This window comes from Gopherus flavomarginatus, chromosome 16 (genome assembly GCF_025201925.1).
Source record: "Gopherus flavomarginatus isolate rGopFla2 chromosome 16, rGopFla2.mat.asm, whole genome shotgun sequence".
NCBI lineage: Eukaryota > Metazoa > Chordata > Testudines > Testudinidae > Gopherus > Gopherus flavomarginatus.
Window position 1 is genome coordinate 26,936,946 of NC_066632.1, and position 23,533 is coordinate 26,960,478.

Consider the following 23,533-nt stretch of genomic DNA (forward strand, 5'->3'; position numbering starts at 1 on the left):
GGGAATGCTCCAGCGGCTGAACCCACCATGGGCCGATCAAGGGGGAGGTGTGGCTTTCTCGAGGGTTAAATCTCTTCCTTTCCCTGGCCGCCGAGCCCCTCCCGTCCCTCTCTGAGGCCCTGTCAGAGCCGGGACCTTGTCCGTCTGGGGGGGCTGCAGCCCACCCCACCCCCCTTTAGCCAGACACCCGCCCCCAGCAGCATGTCCTGAGCGGAGGGGGATGTCTCTTCCCCTCACCCCCACCCGCCCGTTGTCCCCCGCAGTGTCTCTGGAGAACGTGCTGCTGGACGTAAAGGAGCTGGGGCGTGGCATGGACCTGATCCGGCGGGAGTGCAGCATTCACGACAACAGCGTCCTGCGCAGCTTCCTGGGCGCCAGCGAGGGCCGGCTGGAGAAGCTGCAGAAGGACGCCAAGACGGCGGAGGTGAGGGGGTGGGAGAGGCTGGGGGCGGGGCAGGGCAGGACAGCTCATGGGGGCACCGGCGGCTGGCCCAGTGCAGCAGGGCAGAGCATCCTGCCAGGGTCCCAGCAGCAGGATCTGTCTCGGAGGGCGGGGGGTCTCCTTTCCCTTGCAGGGGCTGAGATTGTAACGGGGCAGCCTATGGAGTGAGCAGCAGAGCCCAGGCATGGGGTTCTCCCCACGACTCCTCCTCTGGCCCCCACAAGCACCCCACGAGCTCAGGGTCACAGGCTGAAGCAGGGCCCGGGGCAAGCAGCTTCTTATGCCCCGGGTCTATCGGTTGAGTTGTGGGACTCGTGACTAAAAACCAGGTGCTAAGAAATGCTCTTGGGGCAGACCTGTGTGGCTGGATGTGCACACGGGCTGTGCACCAGAACTGTGTGCACATCCAGCATGCAGCCAGGTGGGAGCTGTGCACACGCGCTGTGCACCAGAATTGTGTGCACATCTAGCATGCAGTCAGGTGGGAGCTGTGCACATGCGCTGTGAACCAGAACTGCGTGCACATCCAGCGTGCAGCCAGGTGGGAGCTGTGCACACGTGCTGTGCACCAGAATTGCGTGCACATGTAGCATGCAGCCAGGTGGGAGCTATGCACATGCACTGTGCACCAGAACTGCGTGCACATCCAGCGTGCAGCCAGGTGGGAGCTGTGCACACGCACTGTGCACCGGAACTGCGTGCACATCCAGCGTGCAGCCAGGCGGGTCCTGTACGCAGGTCCAGTGTGCAGCTGGGTGTGTGCTGTGCACATGCACTGTGCACCAGAACTGCGTGCACATCCAGCATGCAGCTAGGCAGGAGCTGTGCACACGCACTGTGCACCAGAACTGCATGCACATCCAGCGTGCAGCCAGATGGGAGCTGTGCACACGCGCTGTGCACCAGAACTGCGTGCACATCCAGCGTGCAGCCAGGCGGGTCCTGTACGCAGGTCCAGTGTGTGGCTAGGTGTGCCCTGTGCATATGCACTGTGCACCAGAACTGCGTGCACGTCCCACGTGGGACCGGCTGGTATTTTGCACGCCACAGCATTTGAAATTCTGGCTCTCTGGCTGGCGCAGCGATGCGCCTTGGGGGCTGGGGGGGCATGGGGAGTTTGCTAAGATCCTGTTTGACAGGACGCCTACAACACGGTCGTGCGCTACTTCGGCGAGAGCCCCAAGACGATGCCCCCCTGCGTGTTCTTCCCCGTCTTCGTCCGCTTCATCCGCTCCTACAAGGTGAGTGGAGCTCCCTGCAGATCCGGCCCCCTCCCCGCCCCCGCTCTGCACCTGGGGCTGGGTTCAGGCCGCAGCAGCAGGCCCCTTCCTGCCATTGTCCCACACGGGAAGCGGCTGCCTCGGCCGCTAGAGCCACGTCCTCGGCACCTCCCTGGCCGCCTTGCTGCTCCTGGACCCAGCCCGGCTGCCCCCCAACGGCGCGAGCCCTCAGGCCCTGACTGACCTGGCATCAGCAGGGCCGTGGTCCGGCTCTCTGCCACGTTAACCCCCCCCCGTTGTGCCGGCAGGACGCAGAGCAGGACAACGAGCAGCGGAAGAAGCAGGAGGAGGTGCTGCGGGAGAAGATGCTGGCTCAAGAGGCCAAGAAGCTGGAGAAGGTGGGGGGGGGCTGGTCAGGATGGGGGGCAACCTGGAGTTGCCCCCCCCCCCCAGCCCTCTGGCACTTCACCCGTTGAGCCCAGCGGCACAGGGACAAAGCCAAAGGCCGGTCCCAGGAAGGGGTGTCATGGCTGCGGGGGGCGGGGATCATGAATTGTGCTCTCTTCCATGGGGGGGGATGCAGGGACAGGACACATGCACCCACAGTGACGCTGCTCCCATCCTGCAGACCTGGAAGGGTGGGGGGGGGTTGGGCGGGAGGAGGTTATGGGGGAGCAGGATGGATCTGCCTGGAGCAGTGGGGGGGGAGTACAGGCTGGGCGGGGTCAGCCGCGGGGCAGGGGAGTACAGGCTGGGGAGGGGAATCAGCCCCAGGGGGGGAGTACGGTACAGGCTGGGCGGGGTCAGCCCCAGGGCGGGGGGGGGAGTTACAGGCCGGGGGGGGGGAATCAGCCCCGGGGGGGGAGTACGGTACAGGCTGGGTGGGGTCAGCCCCGGGGCGGGAGGGGGGGAGTACAGGCCGGGGGGGGGGAATCAGCCCCTGGGGGGGGAGTACGGTACAGGCTGGGCAGGGTCAGCCCCGGGGCAGGGGGGGAGTACAGGCTGGGGGGGGGGAATCAGCCCCGGGGGGGGAGTACGGTACAGGCTGGGCGGGGTCAGCCCCGGTGGAGGGCAGGACAGGCTGGGCGGGGTCAGCCCCGGGGCGGGGGGGGGGAGTACAGGCCGGGTGGGATCCGTCTCGGGGGGGGGGGGAGTACAGGCCGGGTGGGATCCGTCTCGGGGGGAGGAGGGGGGAGTCTCCTTTCCCCAGCCCTTCACCCCCCCCCCAATGGCCCGTTACAGCGGAACAAGTGGCAGCAGCAGGAGCTGATCGCAGAGCTGCGCCGGCGCCAGGCCAAGGAGCACCGGCCCGTCTACGAGGGCAAGGATGGGGCCATCGAGGACATCATCACGGGTAGGTGCCCGCCCCCCCACGGGTGATGGGGGAGCCACAGAGGCAGCATGGCCAAGTGGTTGGGGCGCCGGGCCAGGCCTCAGGACGCCTGAGTCCTGTTCCCGGTTCTGCCCCTGCCCTGCTGGGGGCCCCTTGCGGTGCCACGTCTGGTTGGTTGGACGCTGGCTTGGGGCAGGAGCCATCTCGTGCCACGGGCGTGTGCAGCGCCGACCCTGAGGTGCTGCTAGCCGCCAGCCAGGGACGCCCGTGGCTCTGCCAGGGGCTTGCTGAGCCTCAGTCCCTGCTGGCTGCTCCCTGGGGTGGCGGGACGGGATGGGCGCAGCCGTGCGGGCTTTGACGCGTGTCTCTGTCAAACGTCTGCAGTGCTGAAGAGCGTCCCCTTCACGGCCCGATCCGCCAAACGGGGCTCTAGGTTCTTCTGCGACCCGTCCCACCACGATGAGTCTAACTGTTAGCCCCGGGCACTAATGCCCTGCCAAGGTATCGCCCCTGAGCCCTGCTCCCCGTGCATGGCCCCGGACGGAGCATCCTGTCCTGCACGCCCTGTGCTGACGGGCACCCAGCCTGGCACTGCATGCACCCCCCCGTCCTGCCCCCGCACGGAGCTCCCTGTCTGCATCCCCCTCCCCACCGACTGCCACGCCCTGTGCTGATGGGCACCCAGCCTGGCACTGCATGCACCCCCATCCTGCCCCCGGACGGAGCGCCCTGTCTGCAGCTCCCCCCCCCCCGCTGGCCACACACCTGTGCTGCTGGACACCCACCCTGGCACTGCATGCACCCCCATCCCGGAGAATGCGCCCTCGATGCTAACACAGTAGTTTACTAAATACACCCCCCCAGGGGCTCGGTGTCTGCATGGGGGGGGGTGTGCAGTGATGCACTGGCTCATTGCCCCAGTGCATGGAGTGGCGTCGGTGGAGCCGTGGGGATAGGCTGTGTATCAGGAGGAAGGTGCTGAGGCCAACGCTGGATGTGGGGGGCTGGGGGCTTCGGGGGTGGGTGGGCTGCAGAATCCATCTCAGTGGCTGCTCCCACCTGACACTGCTCCTCTGTGGAGCGAGTTTGCTGGGTCTCAACCCAGTTCACAGCACAGTGAGCGGTCGTACCCCGTTCTGGGGATGGGAGTGGGGTCATGCTTTGTGTGGGGGGTGAAACGGGGTCACAGCCCTTAACATGATGAAGCAAGGAGGTCGAACCCCTAAGCCCCCCCCCCCCCAGAGATGGCATCTCCCTCCCCCTGGCCTTCGGGGCTTCCCAGCTCTGGAACGGGGCATGGTCCTGCCTGTCAGAGCGGGAGGGGTGACTCCAACCTGCCAGAGGCTTGGCTCTGAGCCCCCCCCATTTGTTTCTGTCCCACCCCAGCAGCAAGAACAATCTCTCTCTAGCTCCTGGGCCAGGGCAAAGGTAAGGGACCCCCCCTCCCTCCCAGCTCTAAGCTGCTGTGTCGCCTCTGCCTAAATCAGCCCTGCGTGGCCAGCGCTGCTGGGCAAAGCTCCCTGCAGCCTGGCTCAGTGCCCCACCCCAGGGTGCTGCCTGCAGCTGCCCAGCCAGGACTCTGCAGCCAGAGCACAGAGGGTGCTGCCAGGGGCTCGGTGGGGCTGATTTTTCCCAGCCATGGAAAGCAGGTGTGGCGTCTCTGCGGGGCGGGGTCCCTGGTCTCACCAGCCTGGAGCAAAGGAGATGCTGCTGCAGGACGGAAAGGGCGGGTGGCTGCAGTCACCCCCCCAGAGTTGGGCACCTCTCAGTAGCTGCCTCTGCACGGGCACTCGGGGCTGCCCGTGGCCTCTGCTCCCCCCTCCCTAACACCCTCTCTCTCCCCTGCACAGACCTTCACTCCCGGCCACTCAGACGGGCTAACGCCGCCAGCCGGAGCCCAGACCCATCCGCAGGGACTCTCCCCAGGGGCCTCTGGCCTGCCCCTCCCGCCCCCTGCCCCGACGCCGCACTGAAGGAGCAAAGGGACCTCGGGCGAGGCTGGCTCTGTGCCTTGGGAAGTGCCTTAGAGCGACAGTATTAGCGAGTGCCTGCACCTCCGGGGCAAGGAAGGAGCCAGGCTCGCAGACAGGACTGGCCGGCGGGCAGGGGAGACCCCCGGCATCACTGGCAGCTGCAGAAACCCCGGCCACTCGGGCTCAAGTGGCCGTGACGCTGGGTTTGGGGGCCCCTGAGTCTTGGGGGGCAGTGTTAGACTGACTTCCCCCCACCCACACATCCTGCAGGAGCCCAGGGGGACTGGGCTGGTCCAACCTTTATCAGCTCCTGGCAGCAGCTGCAGCCAGCCCGCTCCCCGCCCTGCCTCATTCCCAGCCACTGGGAAACGCTCCAGCCCAGGGCCGCATAGGCAGCAGCTGGCCTGGAAGGGGCGCTGCAGGGAGGATGCTGGGGAAGCCGGCCCGGCCTGCTCTGCAGCCGTGGCTGGTTAAATAACCTCCGGCAGTGATGTTCCAGCATCAAAGCCAAGCAGCTCCCAGCCAGGCAGCTTCTGGCCGGGTGAGCGCCCCGGCCTTCCGCAGGCACAACACCCACTGGGGCTACACCTTGCACCTCCCATGGGCCGATTTCCCATTGCGGGCCTGGGGGGGGAGCGGCGGTGCCAGGGCTGGGTATGGCTGACACTGGTAATGCTGTGCCCGGGGCCAGGAACCGCTGCGACACACGGCCTTTCCTAAACAAAAGCCTTCCTCCCTCTCTAGGCCAGCCCAGCCTGCTGTGTCCTCCCAGGGGCAGCTCCGGCCATGCCTGGTGGCTGCAGCCCAGCAGGACCGCCCCTCTCTGGGGCAGATGTGGCCCAGCTAGGGGGGAGGCCAGGATCCTGCAGGGAGTTGGGTACCAGCTTCCACTGCAATTTGGACTTGAATTAACTTCACCCCTGAGGCTGGAGTAACACCATCCAAGCTAGGGCCTGAGCCTCCCCGGCACCAGGGATGTTCTCCCAACCCTGTCTCCCCGGTATCGAGCCGTCATGCCTCCTCCTTGCCGCGCCTCAAGGCCAGTCCTTAAAGGTGGGCTAGGGCCTTGGTGTGCCATGCCCCCATTCTCAGCCAGGGCCTGCCCTGACACACGGGTCCGCTCTTCTGTAGGGAAAAAGCCAGACCAAATACTAAGTGCAGTGGGCAGATGCACCCTGCACAGGGCCTTCGCGCCTGTCTCCTTGGCAAAGCAATGGCTGTACTCACCCTTCTCGTTCGTTCTGCTCTGCGCCAACTTGCTGGGGTCTGCCATGCCTGGTGCCTCTCTGCTCTGACCTGACACTGCCCACCCCCAGGAGAGTCTCTTGGAGGAACTGACCCCACCCTGGCCCACAGCCAGTGCAGGGCAGAGGGCTTGCTGCAGGGCTCCTGGCACTTTGGTGGGACACATCGGTGAAGTGCCCCCGTGGGCCCTGGTCCAGCCACCTGAACCAAACAAAATCCCTTGAGCTCTCCGGCTGTGAAAAAAATCTGCAACCCCGTTTCAGCTCCAGCTTGGGGGAGGGCATGTCAGCAGCCTGGCAGCAACGCTAGTGGGTCTTGGAGGACACGTGCTGTGGCAGCCACTAAACCAAAGACACTCACCCCCGTCACAGTCGTGGCACAAGGCCTCAGCCCTCACCCTGCCCCCACCAGCAGCTGTGCCCTGCCTGGAAGAGCTCCTAATCCACACGCTCGTCCTCGTCTGTGGCCAGCAGCATGGGAGGCTGTCCCGAACCCCATAAGGGAGCTGCGCTGGGAATCAGCCCCCACACACAGACTTTCCCACCCTAGGCCCGGGGTGTTTTTCAGAGCAGACCAGCACTTTACCCCACACCCTTCCTGTCTCACTCGCAGCCCTGGGCCTTGAGCTGCTGCCCCAGCGCCCAGGGCTACACGAACACTATTGGAACAAAAGGGACCAAGGCCCAGGCGGTGGCTGGAGCAGGGCCGCTGCCCACCCCACTGGGCTCAGCCTCGCCGCGCCATCAGCGCTCTGTAGCTAAGTGTGACTTTTTGTACATGTGAAATACACTGACTGTTGTATGCTGCCTGCTGTGCACCATTCCTAACGCCGGGCGAGCCCACGGAAACACCCAGCTGCGGCCTGGGAAAGCCAGGCTGAGACTGGCCCCAGCCTTGGGGCCTATGAGGGGTCCACTGAGGTGTGCTCAGCCTGCATTGATGCTGGGGAATTACCCAGCACCTCACCCTCCCCTCACAGCATGTGGGGGGGTATCTAGAGCCTAGGGGGCAGGGAGCTGCAGCCACCAGGACTGGCCCGGCTCCGACGCACTCATGGGTGAAACCAGCGATGATGGAAGTGGGGCAGGTTGGTTCCACCAGTGCATAGGTAGGGCCCAAGGCCAAGCTGTGACATCCCGTGAGCCGAGTCCTGTACACCTGCGGGTGCAGCCAAGGCCACCTGGGAGGGCGTTTGTCTCTGGTGTGGCCAAGCTCCCCTCCCTGGCTGGGGTGAGAGTAAGGGAGTGTTTAGGGTTTTCTATACCCAGTGCCCCCCTCTGTGTCCTACGACCCCACGCGGGGCTGGCACAAGCCCCAGGGCTGGAGACCACCAGAGCCGGCCTCCTGCCTCTTCTCAGGGGTCTGCTCCCCACAAGGAGGTTTGATCTCCCAGTGTGGGCCCCATTTCCCAGCTCCTTGGGGCTCCCAACGGCCTGGAGTTGAGCAGGCACCTGCATGCCCACCCCAGCACCAACAGGCCAAGCCTGCCAGCTGCACTCTGCCAGGGGAGGCTCCATGTCAGCCCCCAACCCCAGGGGGCTCCGGCCCTGAACAGCCCCCAGGCTTGTATCCCATGTGGCCATCGGGCTCAGCTCCTTGCACTGGGCCAAAGGTGATGGGGCCTGCGCTCAGCAGAGGCCTGGGGGGGTGCAGCCAATTCCCTGTCACATGACAGAGCCCACGCCCGGTCAGCTCCTTGGGGGCTGGGCCAGGCCAGGCTGGACATGTGCAATGTATGATGAGATGGCAGCCGCCAGGCCACATTTATAAATATTATTTTAAAAACCCCTTTAATTCCCAGAGTACGAGCAGGCCGAGGGTCCCGGCTACTCAGCAGCACACGCCCCCGCAGCCAACCCCGCAGGGCGCCCCAGGCACCCATGATCCTCAGCGCAGCCACAGAACCACCTGTGAGAGCCGCGTTCGCCCCTCTCCAAAGCGCCGCTGTCCTGGGGCCGGTCCTCTGAGCGCCGAGGGGCCGGCCAAGCAGAGGTGCTCACAGCAGCCCCAGGGGCGATGGGTCCTCGGGTGCGGGGGGGATCCGCAGGGATGGGGGGGAAGGAGTCCTGGGTGGAGCGGGGCCCCCTCTCTGCTCTCTCAGGAGCCTCCCGCCCGCACCGAGCTGTCCGGAGCCTCTCCCCAGCCTGGGGAGAGGGGTGGGGAGCTGAGGTAGCCCCAGCTCAGCGACAGTCCCGCAGACCTGGCTACTGATCGTCGTCCAGCTGCTGCAGCAGTGTCCGACGCCGCTTTTCCAGCTCGCCCTCGCTCGGCTCGCTGTCCGACGTGTCCCAGACGCTCTGTGTGGGGACAGGGAGAGAGATCAGGGGGGCAGCCTGCCTGCTCCCTGCCTGCTCCGCAGCTGGCATCCATGCCCCACTGCCGGCGTCCGACCCCCCTGCCTGCCCCACAACCGGTGTCCTGCCCTATTGCTTGCCCTGCAACCTGCGCCACAGCCAGCGTCCGACCCCCCCTGCCTGCCCCACTGCTGCCATCCTGGCCCACACCTGCCTCTAGCCCCTCCGACCTCCACCTCTGTCTTGCCCCCCAAAGCCAGGACTTGCACCTCCCCTACCTCCCACTTACCTTCTCCCTCTTGAGGCTGCGCTGGGGGGAGCGCCGTCGGCCCTCCGCCCGCTCCGGCTCCTTCTCCTTCCCCTTCCTGCCCCGCTCGCCCTCGCTCTGGGGGCTGTCCTGTAACACAGTGGCTGGGGCTCAGGGGGGGATTCCACCAGCGCCCTCCCCACCCCCGGCTTGGCACCGTCCCCTCCCCCGCTGCACTCACCGATTTGTGCCTCTTCTTCTTGCTTTTCTTCTTCTGCTTCCTGGCCTTGCGGGAGCTGAGCTCTGCGGGCAGAGGGGGCATCAGGCAGGCGCCAGGGGACCCAGGCCCCCCCGCCCCGCCCACCTGCCAGGGCAGCCCCGGCGCCCACCTGAGCCGGGCGAGGAGGAGAGCTCCGAACCGGACTCCGAGGGATTCCGCTTCCTCCTCTTCTGGGCCCGCTGGCGCTGGGCCTCGAGCTCCGACTCTGAGCCCTGGCGGGGAGGGGAGGGGAGGGGGGTTAACACGGCCCAGGCTGGCCCCCCCTCGCCCCAGCGAACCCCGCGGAGCAGGACCTGACGGGCCCGAAGTCCCCTGCTCTCCCCACCCCTGTCCGCCAGCACCAATGGGCATCCGGGGTGCAGACCCAGCTCCAGCCCCCTGCCCGCAGGCCTGGCTCTGCGTGAGCCCAGCACACAGGCCCAGACCCTCGCCCCGGCCCCCCGACCCCGGCCCCGGCCCTCACCGACTGCAAGCCCTTCCGGTGGTGCTTCCTGGCTCTCTTGGCGTGTTTCTTGGCCTTGGCGTGGTAGTGCTGGCACTCGTTCTGGGGGGCAGAGAGCCGCAGGCCGTCAGGCCCCAGCCCTGCGGGCCCCATGGGGTAGGGGCCACTCAAGGCACAGTGAGGTGGGAAGGAGATAGCGGGTAGCCCCAAGAGCTGCCATCCCCTCCATATGGGACCCAGAGCCCCCACCCCCACCTTGGGGCCCAGCCCTGCCCCCTCCACGCAGGGCCCCAGAGCCCCACCCCCATGGCACAGCCCTGCCCCCTCCACGCAGGGCCCCAGAGCCCCCCCCACCCCCAGGGCACAGCCCTGCCCCCTCCACGCAGGGCCCCAGAGCCACCCCCACCCCCAGGGCACAGCCCTGCCCCCTCCACACAGGGCCCCAGAGCCCCCACCCACACCCTCCTGGGCACAGCCCTGCCCCCTCCACGCAGGGCCCCAGAGCCCCCCCCCACCCCCAGGGCACAGCCCTGCCCCCTCCACACAGGGCCCCAGAGCCCCCACCCCCACCCTCCCGGGCACAGCCCTGCCCCCTCCACGCAGGGCCCCAGAGCCCCCACCCCCACCCTCCCGGGCACAGCCCTGCCCCCTCCACGCAGGGCCCCAGAGCCCCCACCCCCCCCCGCCCTCAGGGCACAGCCCTGCCCCCTCCACGCAGGGCCCCAGAGCCCCCACCCCCCCCCCCCGCCCTCAGGGCACAGCCCTGCCCCCTCCACACAGGGCCCCGGATCCTCTTGCCACCCAGAGCACGGCCCTGTCGTCCCCACACCCGGCTGGGGCCAGGCCCTGCCCCCTGCTCACCTCCACCACCTGGAGGAACTCCCTGAAGAGCCGGATCCGTTCCGACTCCAGCGTGATCTGCTCGAAGGCCAGGTCACTGACGAAGCGGTCCCGCACCTGCAGAGACAGGGAGCTCGGGGACAGCCCGGCGCCTCCCCTGCGGCAAAGCACACGGCACGGCCAGCCCAGCCCCGCCACCCACAGCACGGCCAGCCCCTGCCCCACGGCACAGCACGGCCACCCACTGTCCCACAGCATGGCCAGGCCCTGCCCCACGGCACGGCCACCCACCGCCCCACAGCACGGCACAGCCAGCCCCTGCCCTACAGCACGGCACGGCCAGCCCTTGCCCCACTGCACGGCCAGCCCAGCCCCGCCGCCCACGGCACGGCCAGCCCCTGCCCCACGGCACAGCACGGCCACCCACTGTTCCACAGCACGGCACGGTCAGCTCCCCCGCGCACGGCACGGCACGGCACGGCCAGCGCCTGCCCTACAGCACAGCACGGCCAGCCCCGTCGCCCACAGCACGGCCAGGCCCTGCCCCACGGCACAGCCACCCACCGCCCCACAGCACCGCCAGGCCCTGCCCCATGGCACAGCCACCCACCGCCCCACAGCACCGCCAGGCCCTGCCCCATGGCACGGCCACCCACCGCCCAACAGCACAGCACGGGCAGCCCCCCCCCCGCCCACGGCACGGCACGGCCAGCCTCGCCACCCACGGCACGGCCAGCCCCTGCCCTACAGCACGGCACGGCCAGCCCCGCTGCCCACAGCATGGCCAGGCTCTGCCCCACGGCATGGCCACCCACTGCCCCAAAGCACAGCATGGGCAGCCCCCCTGCCTATGGCACGGCACGGCACAGCCCTGCTCACAGCAGGGGCTCCAGGCTGTCACCGCGCTCTCTAGGGGGCCTTGGGTGACTCCTTCAACCTCTAACCTCAGCCATCAAGCCAAGAAAGCTCCCTGTGTTTGGGGGGAGGGGGCAGGAGCCATGCACAGGAGATGGGGACAGCTCCCACCGGCACTGCCCTGCAGGACAGCCGGTGGGTTGGGAAGGGGCCTGGCCTGGTGAGTGATGCCGGGGTGAGGGGCCCCGGGGGTGGGGAGGGGCTGGGGCCAGGGAGTGACGCTGGAATGAGGGGCTCAGCCTGGCGAGTGATGCCGGGGTGAGGGTGGAGAGGGGCTGGAGCCAGGGAGTGACGCCGGGATGAAGGGCTCGGTCTGGCGAGTGACGCCAGGGTGAGGGTGGAGAGGGGCTGGGGCCAGGGAGTGACGCGGGGGTGAGGGGCTTGGCCTGGTGAGTGACACCGGGATGAGGGTGGGGAGGGGCCTGGCCTGGCGAGTGACGCCGGGGTGAGGGGCCCGGCCTGGCAAGTGACGCCGGGGTGAGGGGCCCGGCCAGGGAGTGACGCCGGGGTGAGGGGCCAGCCTGGCGAGTGACGCTGGGGTGAGGGGCCGGCCTGGCGAGTGACGCCAGGGTGAGGGTGGGGAGGGGCTGGGGCCAGGGAGTGACGCCGGGATGAAGGGCTTGGCCTGGCGAGTGACACCGGGGTGAGGGTGGAGAGGGGTTGGGGCCAAGGAGTGACGCCGGGATGAAGGGCTCGGTCTGGCGAGTGACGCTGGGGTGAGGGTGGAGAGGGGCTGGGGCCAGGGAGTGACGCCGGGGTGAGGGGCTGGCCTGGCGAGTGACACCGGGGTGAGGGTGGGGAGGGGCCTGGCGAGTGACGCTGGGGTGAGGGGCCTGGCCTGGCGAGTGACGCCGGGGTGAGGGGCCCGGCCTGGTGAGTGACGCCGGGGTGAGGGGCCGGCCAGGGAGTGACGCCGGGGTGAGGGGCCGGCCTGGCGAGTGACACCGGGGTGAGGGTGGGGAGGGGCCTGGCCTGGCAAGTGACGCCGGGGTGAGGGGCCGGCCAGGGAGTGACGCCGGGGTGAGGGTGGGGAGGGGCCTGGCCTGGCGAGTGACGCCGGGGTGAGGGGCTCGGCCTGGCGAGTGACGCCGGGGTGAGGGGCCGGCCTGGCGAGTGACGCCGGGGTGAGGGTGGGGAGGGGCCTGGCCTGGCGAGTGACGCCGGGGTGAGGGGCCCGGCCTGGCGAGTGACGCCGGGGTGAGGGGCCGGCCAGGGAGTGACGCCGGGGTGAGGTTGGGGAGGGGCCTGGCCTGGCGAGTGACGCCGGGGTGAGGGGCCCGGCCTGGCGAGTGACGCCGGGGTGAGGGGCCGGCCTGGCGAGTGACGCCGGGGTGAGGGTGGGGAGGGGCCTGGCCTGGCGAGTGACGCCGGGGTGAGGGGCCCGGCCTGGCGAGTGACGCCGGGGTGAGGGGCCGGCCAGGGAGTGACGCCGGGGTGAGGGTGGGGAGGGGCCTGGCCTGGCGAGTGACACCGGGGTGAGGGTGGGGAGGGGCCTGGCCTGGCGAGTGACGCCGGGGTGAGGGGCCGGCCAGGGAGTGACGCCAGGGTGAGGTTGGGGAGGTGCCTGGCCTGGCGAGTGACGCCGGGGTGAGGGGCTCGGCCTGGCGAGTGACGCCGGGGTGAGGGGCCGGCCTGGCGAGTGACGCCAGGGTGAGGGTGGGGGAGGGGCCTGGCCTGGCGAGTGACGCCGGGGTGAGGGGCCCGGCCTGGCGAGTGACGCCGGGGTGAGGGGCCGGCCAGGGAGTGACGCCGGGGTGAGGGGCCGGCCTGGCGAGTGATGCCGGGGTGAGGGGCCGGCCAGGGAGTGACGCCGGGGTGAGGGTGGGGAGGGGCCCGGCCTGGCGAGTGACGCCGGGGTGAGGGGCCGGCCAGGGAGTGATGCCGGGGTGAGGGTGGAGAGGGGCTGGGGCCAGGGAGTGACGCCGGGGTGAGGGGCCCGGCCTGGCGAGTGACACTGGGGTGAGGTTGGGGAGGGGCCTGGCCTGGCGAGTGACGCCGGGGTGAGGGGCCCGGCCTGGCGAGTGATGCCAGGGTGAGGGGCCGGCCAGGGAGTGACGCCGAGGTGAGAGTGGGGAGGGGCGGGGCCTGGCCTGGCGAGTGACGCCGGGGTGAGGGGCCAGCCAGGGAGTGACGCCGGGGTGAGGGGCCGGCCAGGGAGTGACGCCGGGGTGAGGTTGGGGAGGGGCCTGGCCTGGCGAGTGATGCCGGGGTGAGGGGCCCGGCCTGGCGAGTGACGCCGGGGTGAGGGACCCGGCCAGGAAGTGACGCCGGGGTGAGGGGCCGGCCAGGGAGTGACGCCGGGGTGAGGGTGGGGAGGGGCCTGGCCTGGCGAGTGACACCGGGGTGAGGGGCCGGCCAGGGAGTGACGCCGGGGTGAGGGTGGGGAGGGGCCTGGCCTGGCGAGTGACGCCGGGGTGAGGGGCCCGGCCTGGCGAGTGACGCCGGGGTGAGGGGCCGGCCAGGGAGTGACGCCGGGGTGAGGGGCCGGCCAGGGAGTGACGCCGGGGTGAGGTTGGGGAGGGGCCTGGCCTGGCGAGTGATGCCGGGGTGAGGGGCCCGGCCTGGCGAGTGACGCCGGGGTGAGGGACCCGGCCAGGGAGTGACGCCGGGGTGAGGGGCCGGCCTGGCGAGTGATGCCGGGGTGAGGGGCCGGCCAGGGAGTGACGCCGGGGTGAGGGTGGGGAGGGGCCCGGCCTGGCGAGTGACGCCGGGGTGAGGGGCCGGCCAGGGAGTGACGCCGGGGTGAGGGGCCGGCCAGGGAGTGACGCCGGGGTGAGGGTGGAGAGGGGCTGGGGCCAGGGAGTGACGCTGGGGTGAGGGGCCCGGCCTGGCGAGTGACGCCGGGGTGAGGGGCTGGCCAGGGAGTGATGCCGGGGTGAGGGTGGAGAGGGGCTGGGGCCAGGGAGTGACGCCGGGGTGAAGGGCTGGCCTGGCGAGTGATGCTGGGGTGAGGGTGGAGAGGGGCTGGGGCCAGGGAGTGACGCCGGGGTGAGGGGCCCGGCCTGGCGAGTGACACTGGGGTGAGGTTGGGGAGGGGCCTGGCCTGGCGAGTGACGCCGGGGTGAGGGGCCCGGCCTGGCGAGTGATGCCAGGGTGAGGGGCCGGCCAGGGAGTGACGCCGAGGTGAGAGTGGGGAGGGGCGGGGCCTGGCCTGGCGAGTGACGCCGGGGTGAGGGGCCCAGCCAGGGAGTGACGCCGGGGTGAGGGGCCGGCCTGGCGAGTGACGCCGGGGTGAGGGGCCCGGCCTGGCGAGTGACGCTGGGGTGAGGGGCCGGCCACGGAGTGACGCCGGGGTGAGGGGCCCGGCCTGGCAAGTGACGCCGGGGTGAGGGGCCCAGCCAGGGAGTGACGCCGGGGTGAGGGGCTGGCCTAGCGAGTGACACCGGGGTGAGGTTGGGGAGGGGCCTGGCCTGGCGAGTGACGCTGGAGTGAGGGGCCGGCCAGGGAGTGATGCCGGGGTGAGGGTGGTGAGGGGCCGGCCAGGGAGTGACGCCGGGGTGAGGGGCTGGCCTAGCGAGTGACGCCGGGGTGAGGGGCCGGCCAGGGAGTGACGCCGGTGTGAGGGGCCGGCCTGGCGAGTGACGCCGGGGTGAGGGGCCCAGCCAGGGAGTGACGCCGGGGTGAGGGGCCGGCCAGGGAGTGACACTGGGGTGAGGTTGGGGAGGGTCCTGGCCTGGCGAGTGACGCCAGGGTGAGGGGCCGGCCAGGGAGTGACGCCGGGGTGAGGGGCCGGCCTAGCGAGTGACACTGGGGTGAGGTTGGGGAGGGGCCTGGCCTGGCGAGTGACGCCAGGGTGAGGGGCCGGCCAGGGAGTGACGCCGGGGTGAGGGGCCGGCCAGGGAGTGACGCCGGGGTGAGGGGCCCAGCCAGGGAGTGACGCCGGGGTGAGGGGCCGGCCTAGCGAGTGACACCGGGGTGAGGTTGGGGAGGGGCCTGGCCTGGCGAGTGACGCCGGGGTGAGGGGCCCAGCCAGGGAGTGACGCCGGGGTGAGGGACCCGGCCAGGGAGTGACACCGGGGTGAGGTTGGGGAGGGGCCTGGCCTGGCGAGTGACGCCGGGGTGAGGGACCCGGCCAGGGAGTGACACCGGGGTGAGGTTGGGGAGGTGCCTGGCCTGGCGAGTGACGCCGGGGTGAGGGGCTCGGCCTGGCGAGTGACGCCGGGGTGAGGGGCCGGCCTGGCGAGTGACGCCGGGGTGAGAGTGGGGAGGGGCCCGGCCTGGCGAGTGACGCCGGGGTGAGGGGCCCGGCCTGGCGAGTGACGCCGGGGTGAGGGTGGAGAGGGGCTGGGGCCAGGGAGTGACGCCGGGGTGAGGGGCCCGGCCTGGCGAGTGACACTGGGGTGAGGTTGGGGAGGGGCCTGGCCTGGCGAGTGACGCCGGGGTGAGGGGCCCGGCCTGGCGAGTGATGCCAGGGTGAGGCGCCGGCCAGGGAGTGACGCCGAGGTGAGAGTGGGGAGGGGCGGGGCCTGGCCTGGCGAGTGACGCTGGGGTGAGGGGCCCGGCCAGGGAGTGACGCCGGGGTAGGGGCCCAGCCTGGCGAGTGACGCCGGGGTGAGGGGCCCGGCCAGGGAGTGACGCCGGGGTGAGGGGCCGGCCACGGAGTGACGCCGGGGTGAGGGGCCGGCCTAGCGAGTGACACTGAGGTGAGGTTGGGGAGGGGCCGGCCTGGCGAGTGACGCCGGGGTGAGGGGCCCAGCCAGGGAGTGACGCCGGGGTGAGGGGCCCAGCCAGGGAGTGACGCCGGGGTGAGGGGCCCGGCCTAGCGAGTGACACTGGGGTGAGGTTGGGGAGGGGCCTGGCCTGGCGAGTGACGCCAGGGTGAGGGGCCGGCCAGGGAGTGACGCCGGGGTGAGGGGCCCGGCCTGGCGAGTGACGCCGGGGTGAGGGGCCCGGCCTGGCGAGTGATGCCGGGGTGAGGGGCCCAGCCAGGGAGTGACGCCGGGGTGAGGGGCCGGCCTGGCGAGTGACACCGAGGTGAGGTTGGGGAGGGGCCTGGCCTGGCGAGTGACGCCAGGGTGAGGGGCCGGCCAGGGAGTGACGCCGGGGTGAGGGGCCCGGCCAGGGAGTGACGCCGGGGTGAGGGGCCGGCCTGGCGAGTGACGCCGGGGTGAGGTTGGGGAGGGTCCTGGCCTGGCGAGTGACGCCAGGGTGAGGGGCCGGCCAGGGAGTGACGCCGGGGTGAGGTGCCGGCCTAGCGAGTGACAGTGGGGTGAGGTTGGGGAGGCGCCTGGCCTGGCGAGTGACGCCGGGGTGAGGGGCCCGGCCTGGCGAGTGATGCCGGGGTGAGGGGCCCAGCCAGGGAGTGACGCCGGGGTGAGGGGCCGGCCTGGCGAGTGACACCGGGGTGAGGTTGGGGAGGGGCCTGGCCTGGCGAGTGACGCCAGGGTGAGGGGCCGGCCAGGGAGTGACGCCGGGGTGAGGGGCCCGGCCAGGGAGTGACGCTGGGGTGAGGGGCCGGCCTGGCGAGTGACGCCGGGGTGAGGGGCCCAGCCAGGGAGTGACGCCGGGGTGAGGGGCCGGCCTAGCGAGTGACACCGGGGTGAGGTTGGGGAGGGTCCTGGCCTGGCGAGTGACGCCAGGGTGAGGGGCCGGCCAGGGAGTGACGCCGGGGTGAGGTTGGGGAGGGGCCTGGCCTGGCGAGTGACGCCGGGGTGAGGGACCCGGCCAGGGAGTGACGCCGGGGTGAGGGTGGGGAGGGGCCCGGCCTGGCGAGTGACGCCGGGGTGAGGGTGGGGAGGGGCCCGGCCTGGCGAGTGACGCCGGGGTGAGGGGCCCGGCCTGGCGAGTGACGCCGGGGTGAGGGTGGAGAGGGGCTGGGGCCAGGGAGTGACGCCGGGGTGAAGGGCTGGCCTGGCGAGTGATGCTGGGGTGAGGGTGGAGAGGGGCTGGGGCCAGGGAGTGACGCCGGGGTGAGGGGCCCGGCCTGGCGAGTGACACTGGGGTGAGGTTGGGGAGGGGCCTGGCCTGGCGAGTGACGCCGGGGTGAGGGGCCTGGCCTGGCGAGTGACGCTGGGGTGAGGGGCCCGGCCAGGGAGTGACGCCGGGGTAGGGGCCCAGCCTGGCGAGTGACGCCGGGGTGAGGGGCCCGGCCAGGGAGTGACGCCGGGGTGAGGGGCCGGCCTAGCGAGTGACACCGGGGTGAGGTTGGGGAGGGGCCGGCCTGGCGAGTGACGCCGGGGTGAGGGGCCCAGCCAGGGAGTGACGCCGGGATGAGGGGCCGGCCTAGCGAGTGACACTGGGGTGAGGTTGGGGAGGGGCCTGGCCTGGCGAGTGACGCCAGGGTGAGGGGCCGGCCAGGGAGTGACGCCGGGGTGAGGGGCCGGCCTGGCGAGTGACGCCGGGGTGAGGGGCCGGCCTGGCGAGTGACGCCGGGGTGAGGGGCCCGGCCAGGGAGTGACGCCGGGGTGAGGGGCCGGCCTGGCGAGTGACGCCGGGGTGAGGGGCCCGGCCAGGGAGTGACGCCGGGGTGAGGGGCCGGCCTGGCGAGTGACGCCGGGGTGAGGGGCCCGGCCAGGGAGTGACGCCGGGGTGAGGTTGGGGAGGGTCCTGGCCTGGCGAGTGACGCCAGGGTGAGGGGCCGGCCAGGGAGTGACGCCGGGGTGAGGGGCCGGCCTAGCGAGTGACAGTGGGGTGAGGTTGGGGAGGGGCCTGGCCTGGCGAGTGACGCCGGGGTGAGGGGCCCGGCCTGGCGAGTGACGCCGGGGTGAGGGGCCCGGCCTGGCGAGTGATGCCGGGGTGAGGGGCCCAGCCAGGGAGTGACGCCGGGGTGAGGGGCCGGCCTGGCGAGTGACACCGGGGTGAGGTTGGGGAGGGGCCTGGCCTGGCGAGTGACGCCAGGGTGAGGGGCCGGCCAGGGAGTGACGCCGGGGTGAGGGGCCCGGCCAGGGAGTGACGCCGGGGTGAGGGGCCGGCCTGGCGAGTGACGCCGGGGTGAGGAGCCCAGCCAGGGAGTGACGCCGGGGTGAGGGGCCGGCCTAGCGAGTGACACCGGGGTGAGGTTGGGGAGGGTCCTGGCCTGGCGAGTGACGCCAGGGTGAGGGGCCGGCCAGGGAGTGACGCCGGGGTGAGGGGCCGGCCTAGCGAGTGACAGTGGGGTGAGGTTGGGGAGGGGCCTGGCCTGGCGAGTGACGCCGGGGTGAGGGGCCCGGCCTGGCGAGTGACACTGGGGTGAGGTTGGGGAGGGGCCTGGCCTGGCGAGTGACGCCGGGGTGAGGGGCCTGGCCTGGCGAGTGACGCTGGGGTGAGGGGCCCGGCCAGGGAGTGACGCCGGGGTAGGGGCCCAGCCTGGCGAGTGACGCCGGGGTGAGGGGCCCGGCCAGGGAGTGACGCCGGGGTGAGGGGCCGGCCTAGCGAGTGACACCGGGGTGAGGTTGGGGAGGGGCCGGCCTGGCGAGTGACGCCGGGGTGAGGGGCCCAGCCAGGGAGTGACGCCGGGGTGAGGGGCCCCAGCCAGGGAGTGACGCCGGGATGAGGGGCCGGCCTAGCGAGTGACACTGGGGTGAGGTTGGGGAGGGGCCTGGCCTGGCGAGTGACGCCAGGGTGAGGGGCCGGCCAGGGAGTGACGCCGGGGTGAGGGGCCGGCCTGGCGAGTGACGCCGGGGTGAGGGGCCGGCCTGGCGAGTGACGCCGGGGTGAGGGGCCGGCCAGGGAGTGACGCCGGGGTGAGGGGCCCGGCCAGGGAGTGACGCCGGGGTGAGGGGCCGGCCTAGCGAGTGACACCGGGGTGAGGTTGGGGAGGGGCCGGCCTGGCGAGTGACGCCGGGGTGAGGGGCCCAGCCAGGGAGTGACGCCGGGGTGAGGGGCCCAGCCAGGGAGTGACGCCGGGATGAGGGGCCGGCCTAGCGAGTGACACTGGGGTGAGGTTGGGGAGGGGCCTGGCCTGGCGAGTGACGCCAGGGTGAGGGGCCGGCCAGGGAGTGACGCCGGGGTGAGGGGCCGGCCTGGCGAGTGACGCCGGGGTGAGGGGCCGGCCTGGCGAGTGACGCCGGGGTGAGGGGCCCGGCCAGGGAGTGACGCCGGGGTGAGGGGCCCGGCCAGGGAGTGACGCCGGGGTGAGGGGCCGGCCTGGCGAGTGACGCCGGGGTGAGGGGCCGGCCTGGCGAGTGACGCCGGGGTGAGGGGCCCGGCCAGGGAGTGACGCCGGGGTGAGGTTGGGGAGGGTCCTGGCCTGGCGAGTGACGCCAGGGTGAGGGGCCGGCCAGGGAGTGACGCCGGGGTGAGGGGCCGGCCTAGCGAGTGACAGTGGGGTGAGGTTGGGGAGGGGCCTGGCCTGGCGAGTGACGCCGGGGTGAGGGGCCCGGCCTGGCGAGTGACGCCGGGGTGAGGGGCCCGGCCTGGCGAGTGACGCCGGGGTGAGGGGCCCAGCCAGGGAGTGACGCCGGGGTGAGGGGCCGGCCTAGCGAGTGACACCGGGGTGAGGTTGGGGAGGGGCCGGCCTGGCGAGTGACGCCGGGGTGAGGGGCCCAGCCAGGGAGTGACGCCGGGGTGAGGGGCCCAGCCAGGGAGTGACGCCGGGATGAGGGGCCGGCCTAGCGAGTGACACTGGGGTGAGGTTGGGGAGGGGCCTGGCCTGGCGAGTGACGCCAGGGTGAGGGGCCGGCCAGGGAGTGACGCCGGGGTGAGGGGCCCGGCCAGGGAGTGACGCCGGGGTGAGGGGCCCGGCCAGGGAGTGACGCCGGGGTGAGGGGCCGGCCTGGCGAGTGACGCCGGGGTGAGGGGCCCGGCCAGGGAGTGACGCCGGGGTAGGGGCCCAGCCTGGCGAGTGACGCCGGGGTGAGGGGCCCGGCCAGGGAGTGACGCCGGGGTGAGGGGCCGGCCTAGCGAGTGACACCGGGGTGAGGTTGGGGAGGGGCCGGCCTGGCGAGTGACGCCGGGGTGAGGGGCCCAGCCAGGGAGTGACGCCGGGGTGAGGGGCCCAGCCAGGGAGTGACGCCGGGATGAGGGGCCGGCCTAGCGAGTGACACTGGGGTGAGGTTGGGGAGGGGCCTGGCCTGGCGAGTGACGCCAGGGTGAGGGGCCGGCCAGGGAGTGACGCCGGGGTGAGGGGCCGGCCTGGCGAGTGACGCCGGGGTGAGGGGCCGGCCTGGCGAGTGACGCCGGGGTGAGGGGCCCGGCCAGGGAGTGACGCCGGGGTGAGGGGCCCGGCCAGGGAGTGACGCCGGGGTGAGGGGCCGGCCTAGCGAGTGACACCGGGGTGAGGTTGGGGAGGGGCCGGCCTGGCGAGTGACGCCGGGGTGAGGGGCCCAGCCAGGGAGTGACGCCGGGGTGAGGGGCCCAGCCAGGGAGTGACGCCGGGATGAGGGGCCGGCCTAGCGAGTGACACTGGGGTGAGGTTGGGGAGGGGCCTGGCCTGGCGAGTGACGCCAGGGTGAGGGGCCGGTCAGGGAGTGACGCCGGGGTGAGGGGCCGGCCTGGCGAGTGACGCTGGGGTGAGGGGCCGGCCTGGCGAGTGACGCCGGGGTGAGGGGCCCGGCCAGGGAGTGACGCCGGGGTGAGGGGCCCGGCCAGGGAGTGACGCCGGGGTGAGGGGCCGGCCTGGCGAGTGACGCCGGGGTGAGGGGCCGGCCTGGCGAGTGACGCCGGGGTGAGGGGCCCGGCCAGGGAGTGACGCCGGGGTGAGGTTGGGGAGGGTCCTGGCCTGGCGAGTGACGCCAGGGTGAGGGGCCGGCCAGGGAGTGACGCCGGGGTGAGGGGCCGGCCTAGCGAGTGACAGTGGGGTGAGGTTGGGGAGGGGCCTGGCCTGGCGAGTGACGCCGGGGTGAGGGGCCCGGCCTGGCGAGTGACGCCGGGGTGAGGGGCCCGGCCTGGCGAGTGATGCCGGGGTGAGGGGCCCAGCCAGGGAGTGACGCCGGGGTGAGGGGCCGGCCTGGCGAGTGACACCGGGGTGAGGTTGGGGAGGGGCCTGGCCTGGCGAGTGACGCCAGGGTGAGGGGCCGGCCAGGGAGTGACGCCGGGGTGAGGGGCCCGGCCAGGGAGTGACGCCGGGGTGAGGGGCCGGCCTGGCGAGTGACGCCGGGGTGAGGGGCCCAGCCAGGGAGTGACGCCGGGGTGAGGGGCTCAGCCTGGCCAGTGATGTTGCCCAGGGGCCGGATTCTCCTGATACCTCGGCCCAGGAGGAGCCGGGCTCCAGGGCTGGGGCTGCCTGCTTCAGCATGCTCTTGAAGGCTGCTTCCCGGCGGCGCAGCTTGCGCACTTCCTCCTTCTCCCGCTCCCGCTCCCGCGCCTCAGCCTTTTCCAGCAGCTGTGGGAGACACGAGGGGTTAATGCCGTGGGGTGGGGGGCAGGCCCTGCTCGGCCCCATCCCGCCCCGCTCCACCTACACTGTTAAAAGTCAGCTTGATGTTGCCCGTGTCCAGCGTGGCTGCCCTCTTGTCAAAGCTGATCACGTGAGCGAAGTCCTCGAAGGTTGTGGTCACCTCCACGCTGAAGCCGCGATCCTGCCAGGACAGAGGCAGGGTCACACGCGTCTCATCCCATCCCCCAGGCCCAGCAGCGGCTGTGCCCACAACTGGGCGAGGGCAGGAGGTCATGGGGGAGTCCCCATCCTCCTGCACATACAGTGTGGTACATAAAGAGGGTTCACTTCTCCCTAGCCCTGAAATGCAGCCATCTCTGGGGTGGGGCATGGCAGCTGTTTAGGACGGGATGCAAAGAACAGGCCCACATCCAATGCAAAACATGGGAGTTTTAGAGAGACAGACTGAAATAAGCAGAGCTGGATTGCGGCCTGGATTAGCCTATGGCTTGGGGCATTGGCTTCACACTTCGTCCGCAAGGTGAAGTGCACCTGCAGAGAGAACAGGACCCTGTCAGGTTGGGCACGCGAGGCCGGGCAGAGGGGCCGTGCCATTCCAAGGCCCTCTCCACACAGCAGGACAATCGGGGGCTGGGGAAGCTGGTCAGACAGGACCCCAAACCCCACGGGCAGAGGCAGCTGCATGCCCTCACCTTTAAGATGTCCTTGATGATCTTCTTCTCGTCATGGAAACGAGCCTTGAGATCCTCCACGTAGAATTTAAACAAGTCCAGGGGGGTGGAGCCTGAGCAGAGGGGGCGGCGTTACAGGCCCTGCCAGGACACCCAGTGTGGCACCAGGACAGGGAGGCCGCTGGGCTCCAGAGAAGCCTCCAGTGCACTATGCTTCTTAATTAATACCCCACCTCAGGCAGGCAGGTACTGCACACGGCGGTCACAGCACGAGTGAGCAACAGAATCCAGGGCTCCTGGCTCTCAGCCCCCCTGCTCTAACCACTAGCCCCCACTCCCCTCCCAGAGCACAGCACAGAACCCGGGAGTCCTGGCACCCAGCCCCTCTTGCTCTAACCACCAGACATGACTCTCCTCCCAGCCCCTGCTCTAACCACTAGCCCCCACTCCCCTCCCAGAGCAGGGCACAGAATCCCTGAGTCCTGGCTCCCAACCCCCTGCTCTAACCACTAGACACAACTCTCCTCCCAGAGCAGGGCACAGAACCCAGGGCTCCTGGCTCCCAGCCCCCTGCTCTAACCACAGCTCCCCTCTCAGACCAGGGCAGGGCACAGAACCCAGGAGTCCTGGCTCCCAGCCCCCTGCCCTTACCCCTAGTCTATTCTCCAGTCCCCTCACTGAACACTGTCAAATGAGACTCCAGAGGCGAGCGGCAGCTCACTAGGCCCCAGTGGGGAGGTGCAGGAAGGAGACCTGGCCAGGGCGGGGATTGGAACCCAGGGATGCCTGGTGCTCAGCCCCCTCAGCTCTGCTTCAGCATCACAGCCTCTGCCCCCGCGAGTTAGTCCCTTCTCCTCTCTGTGCTTTCCCAGCTGTAATGGGGGGGGACACTACCCACCCCACTGGGCCCCCCTGGCTCTGCCCAGGAGCAGGAGTTCCACCTCTTTTGGGCTCCTGCCACAGCCACGGCTGGCCCTTTAACGCGCCCCCCAGGGGCTGCACGCCAGGCTCCGGCTCTCCCCCATGGTCCCGCACCCCCCGACCCCCGCGGCTATGCCGCTCCTTACCAGGCTGGCCCAGCATGTTGGCAAAGCGGGCGTCGGCGCTGAGTGAGGGGTACAGCTCCATCCAGGTGGACATGGAGTGCAGCTGCCCCTTGTCGTGCAGCTCATCCAGAAAGGCCTGGGCAAGAAGCAGCCTGTTATTCTACGATAGAGTGAGAGAGAACTTGGAGATCAGCCCCTCCCCCGAACACACCTGCGCCCCGGGGGACAGCAGAGCCCCACCCCGCGCAGCCCCACAAAACAGCAGGGGGAGCGGCACGGATCACACGACCCCTCTGCACTGTGAAACAGAACATCAGCACAGCCTACTGG

The 23,533-nt window shown here is 71.0% G+C and overlaps 2 protein-coding genes and 2 long non-coding RNA genes across 16 annotated transcripts in view; 3 read left to right on the forward strand and 1 right to left on the reverse strand.

The window, feature by feature from the left end:
- Positions 1-7,019, forward strand: part of FMNL3 (formin like 3) — a 47,045-nt gene extending 40,026 nt beyond the window's left edge. For 5 of the 6 annotated variants that reach the window (XM_050924892.1, XM_050924894.1, XM_050924897.1 and 2 more), the window contains 5 exons: positions 264-424; positions 1,582-1,683; positions 1,971-2,060; positions 2,905-3,016; positions 4,846-7,019. In XM_050924892.1, the coding sequence (XP_050780849.1) occupies positions 264-424; positions 1,582-1,683; positions 1,971-2,060; positions 2,905-3,016; positions 4,846-5,036 (656 nt within the window). In that variant the 3' untranslated portion in view covers positions 5,037-7,019. Of the gene's footprint in view, positions 1-263; positions 425-1,581; positions 1,684-1,970; positions 2,061-2,904; positions 3,017-3,379; positions 3,497-4,845 lie in introns of all 6 variants that reach the window. The other variant, XM_050924893.1, reaches the window with a different exon arrangement.
- On the forward strand, positions 950-1,575 carry LOC127035269 (uncharacterized). Its single transcript, XR_007769628.1, has 3 exons — positions 950-983; positions 1,044-1,167; positions 1,262-1,575. It is a non-coding gene; the product is annotated as an uncharacterized LOC127035269 (long non-coding RNA).
- Positions 7,020-7,972: 953 nt separating the features above from the next.
- Positions 7,973-23,533, reverse strand: part of PRPF40B (pre-mRNA processing factor 40 homolog B) — a 42,061-nt gene continuing 26,500 nt past the window's right edge. Inside the window, exons 17-26 of one of the 8 annotated variants that reach the window (XM_050924903.1) lie at positions 23,225-23,339; positions 22,179-22,270; positions 21,551-21,667; positions 21,334-21,471; positions 10,338-10,433; positions 9,498-9,578; positions 9,144-9,246; positions 8,996-9,057; positions 8,797-8,904; positions 8,328-8,510 (exon numbers count right to left, since the gene is read on the reverse strand). In XM_050924903.1, the coding sequence (XP_050780860.1) occupies positions 8,418-8,510; positions 8,797-8,904; positions 8,996-9,057; positions 9,144-9,246; positions 9,498-9,578; positions 10,338-10,433; positions 21,334-21,471; positions 21,551-21,667; positions 22,179-22,270; positions 23,225-23,339 (1,005 nt within the window). In that variant the 3' untranslated portion in view covers positions 8,328-8,417. Of the gene's footprint in view, positions 8,511-8,796; positions 8,905-8,995; positions 9,058-9,143; positions 9,247-9,497; positions 9,579-10,337; positions 10,434-21,333; positions 21,472-21,550; positions 21,668-22,178; positions 22,271-23,224; positions 23,364-23,533 lie in introns of all 8 variants that reach the window. The other 7 variants (XM_050924900.1, XM_050924899.1, XM_050924898.1 and 4 more) reach the window with 7 other exon arrangements.
- On the forward strand, positions 12,339-17,098 carry LOC127035270 (uncharacterized). The gene is made up of 3 exons (XR_007769629.1): positions 12,339-12,463; positions 12,568-12,736; positions 16,904-17,098. It is a non-coding gene; the product is annotated as an uncharacterized LOC127035270 (long non-coding RNA).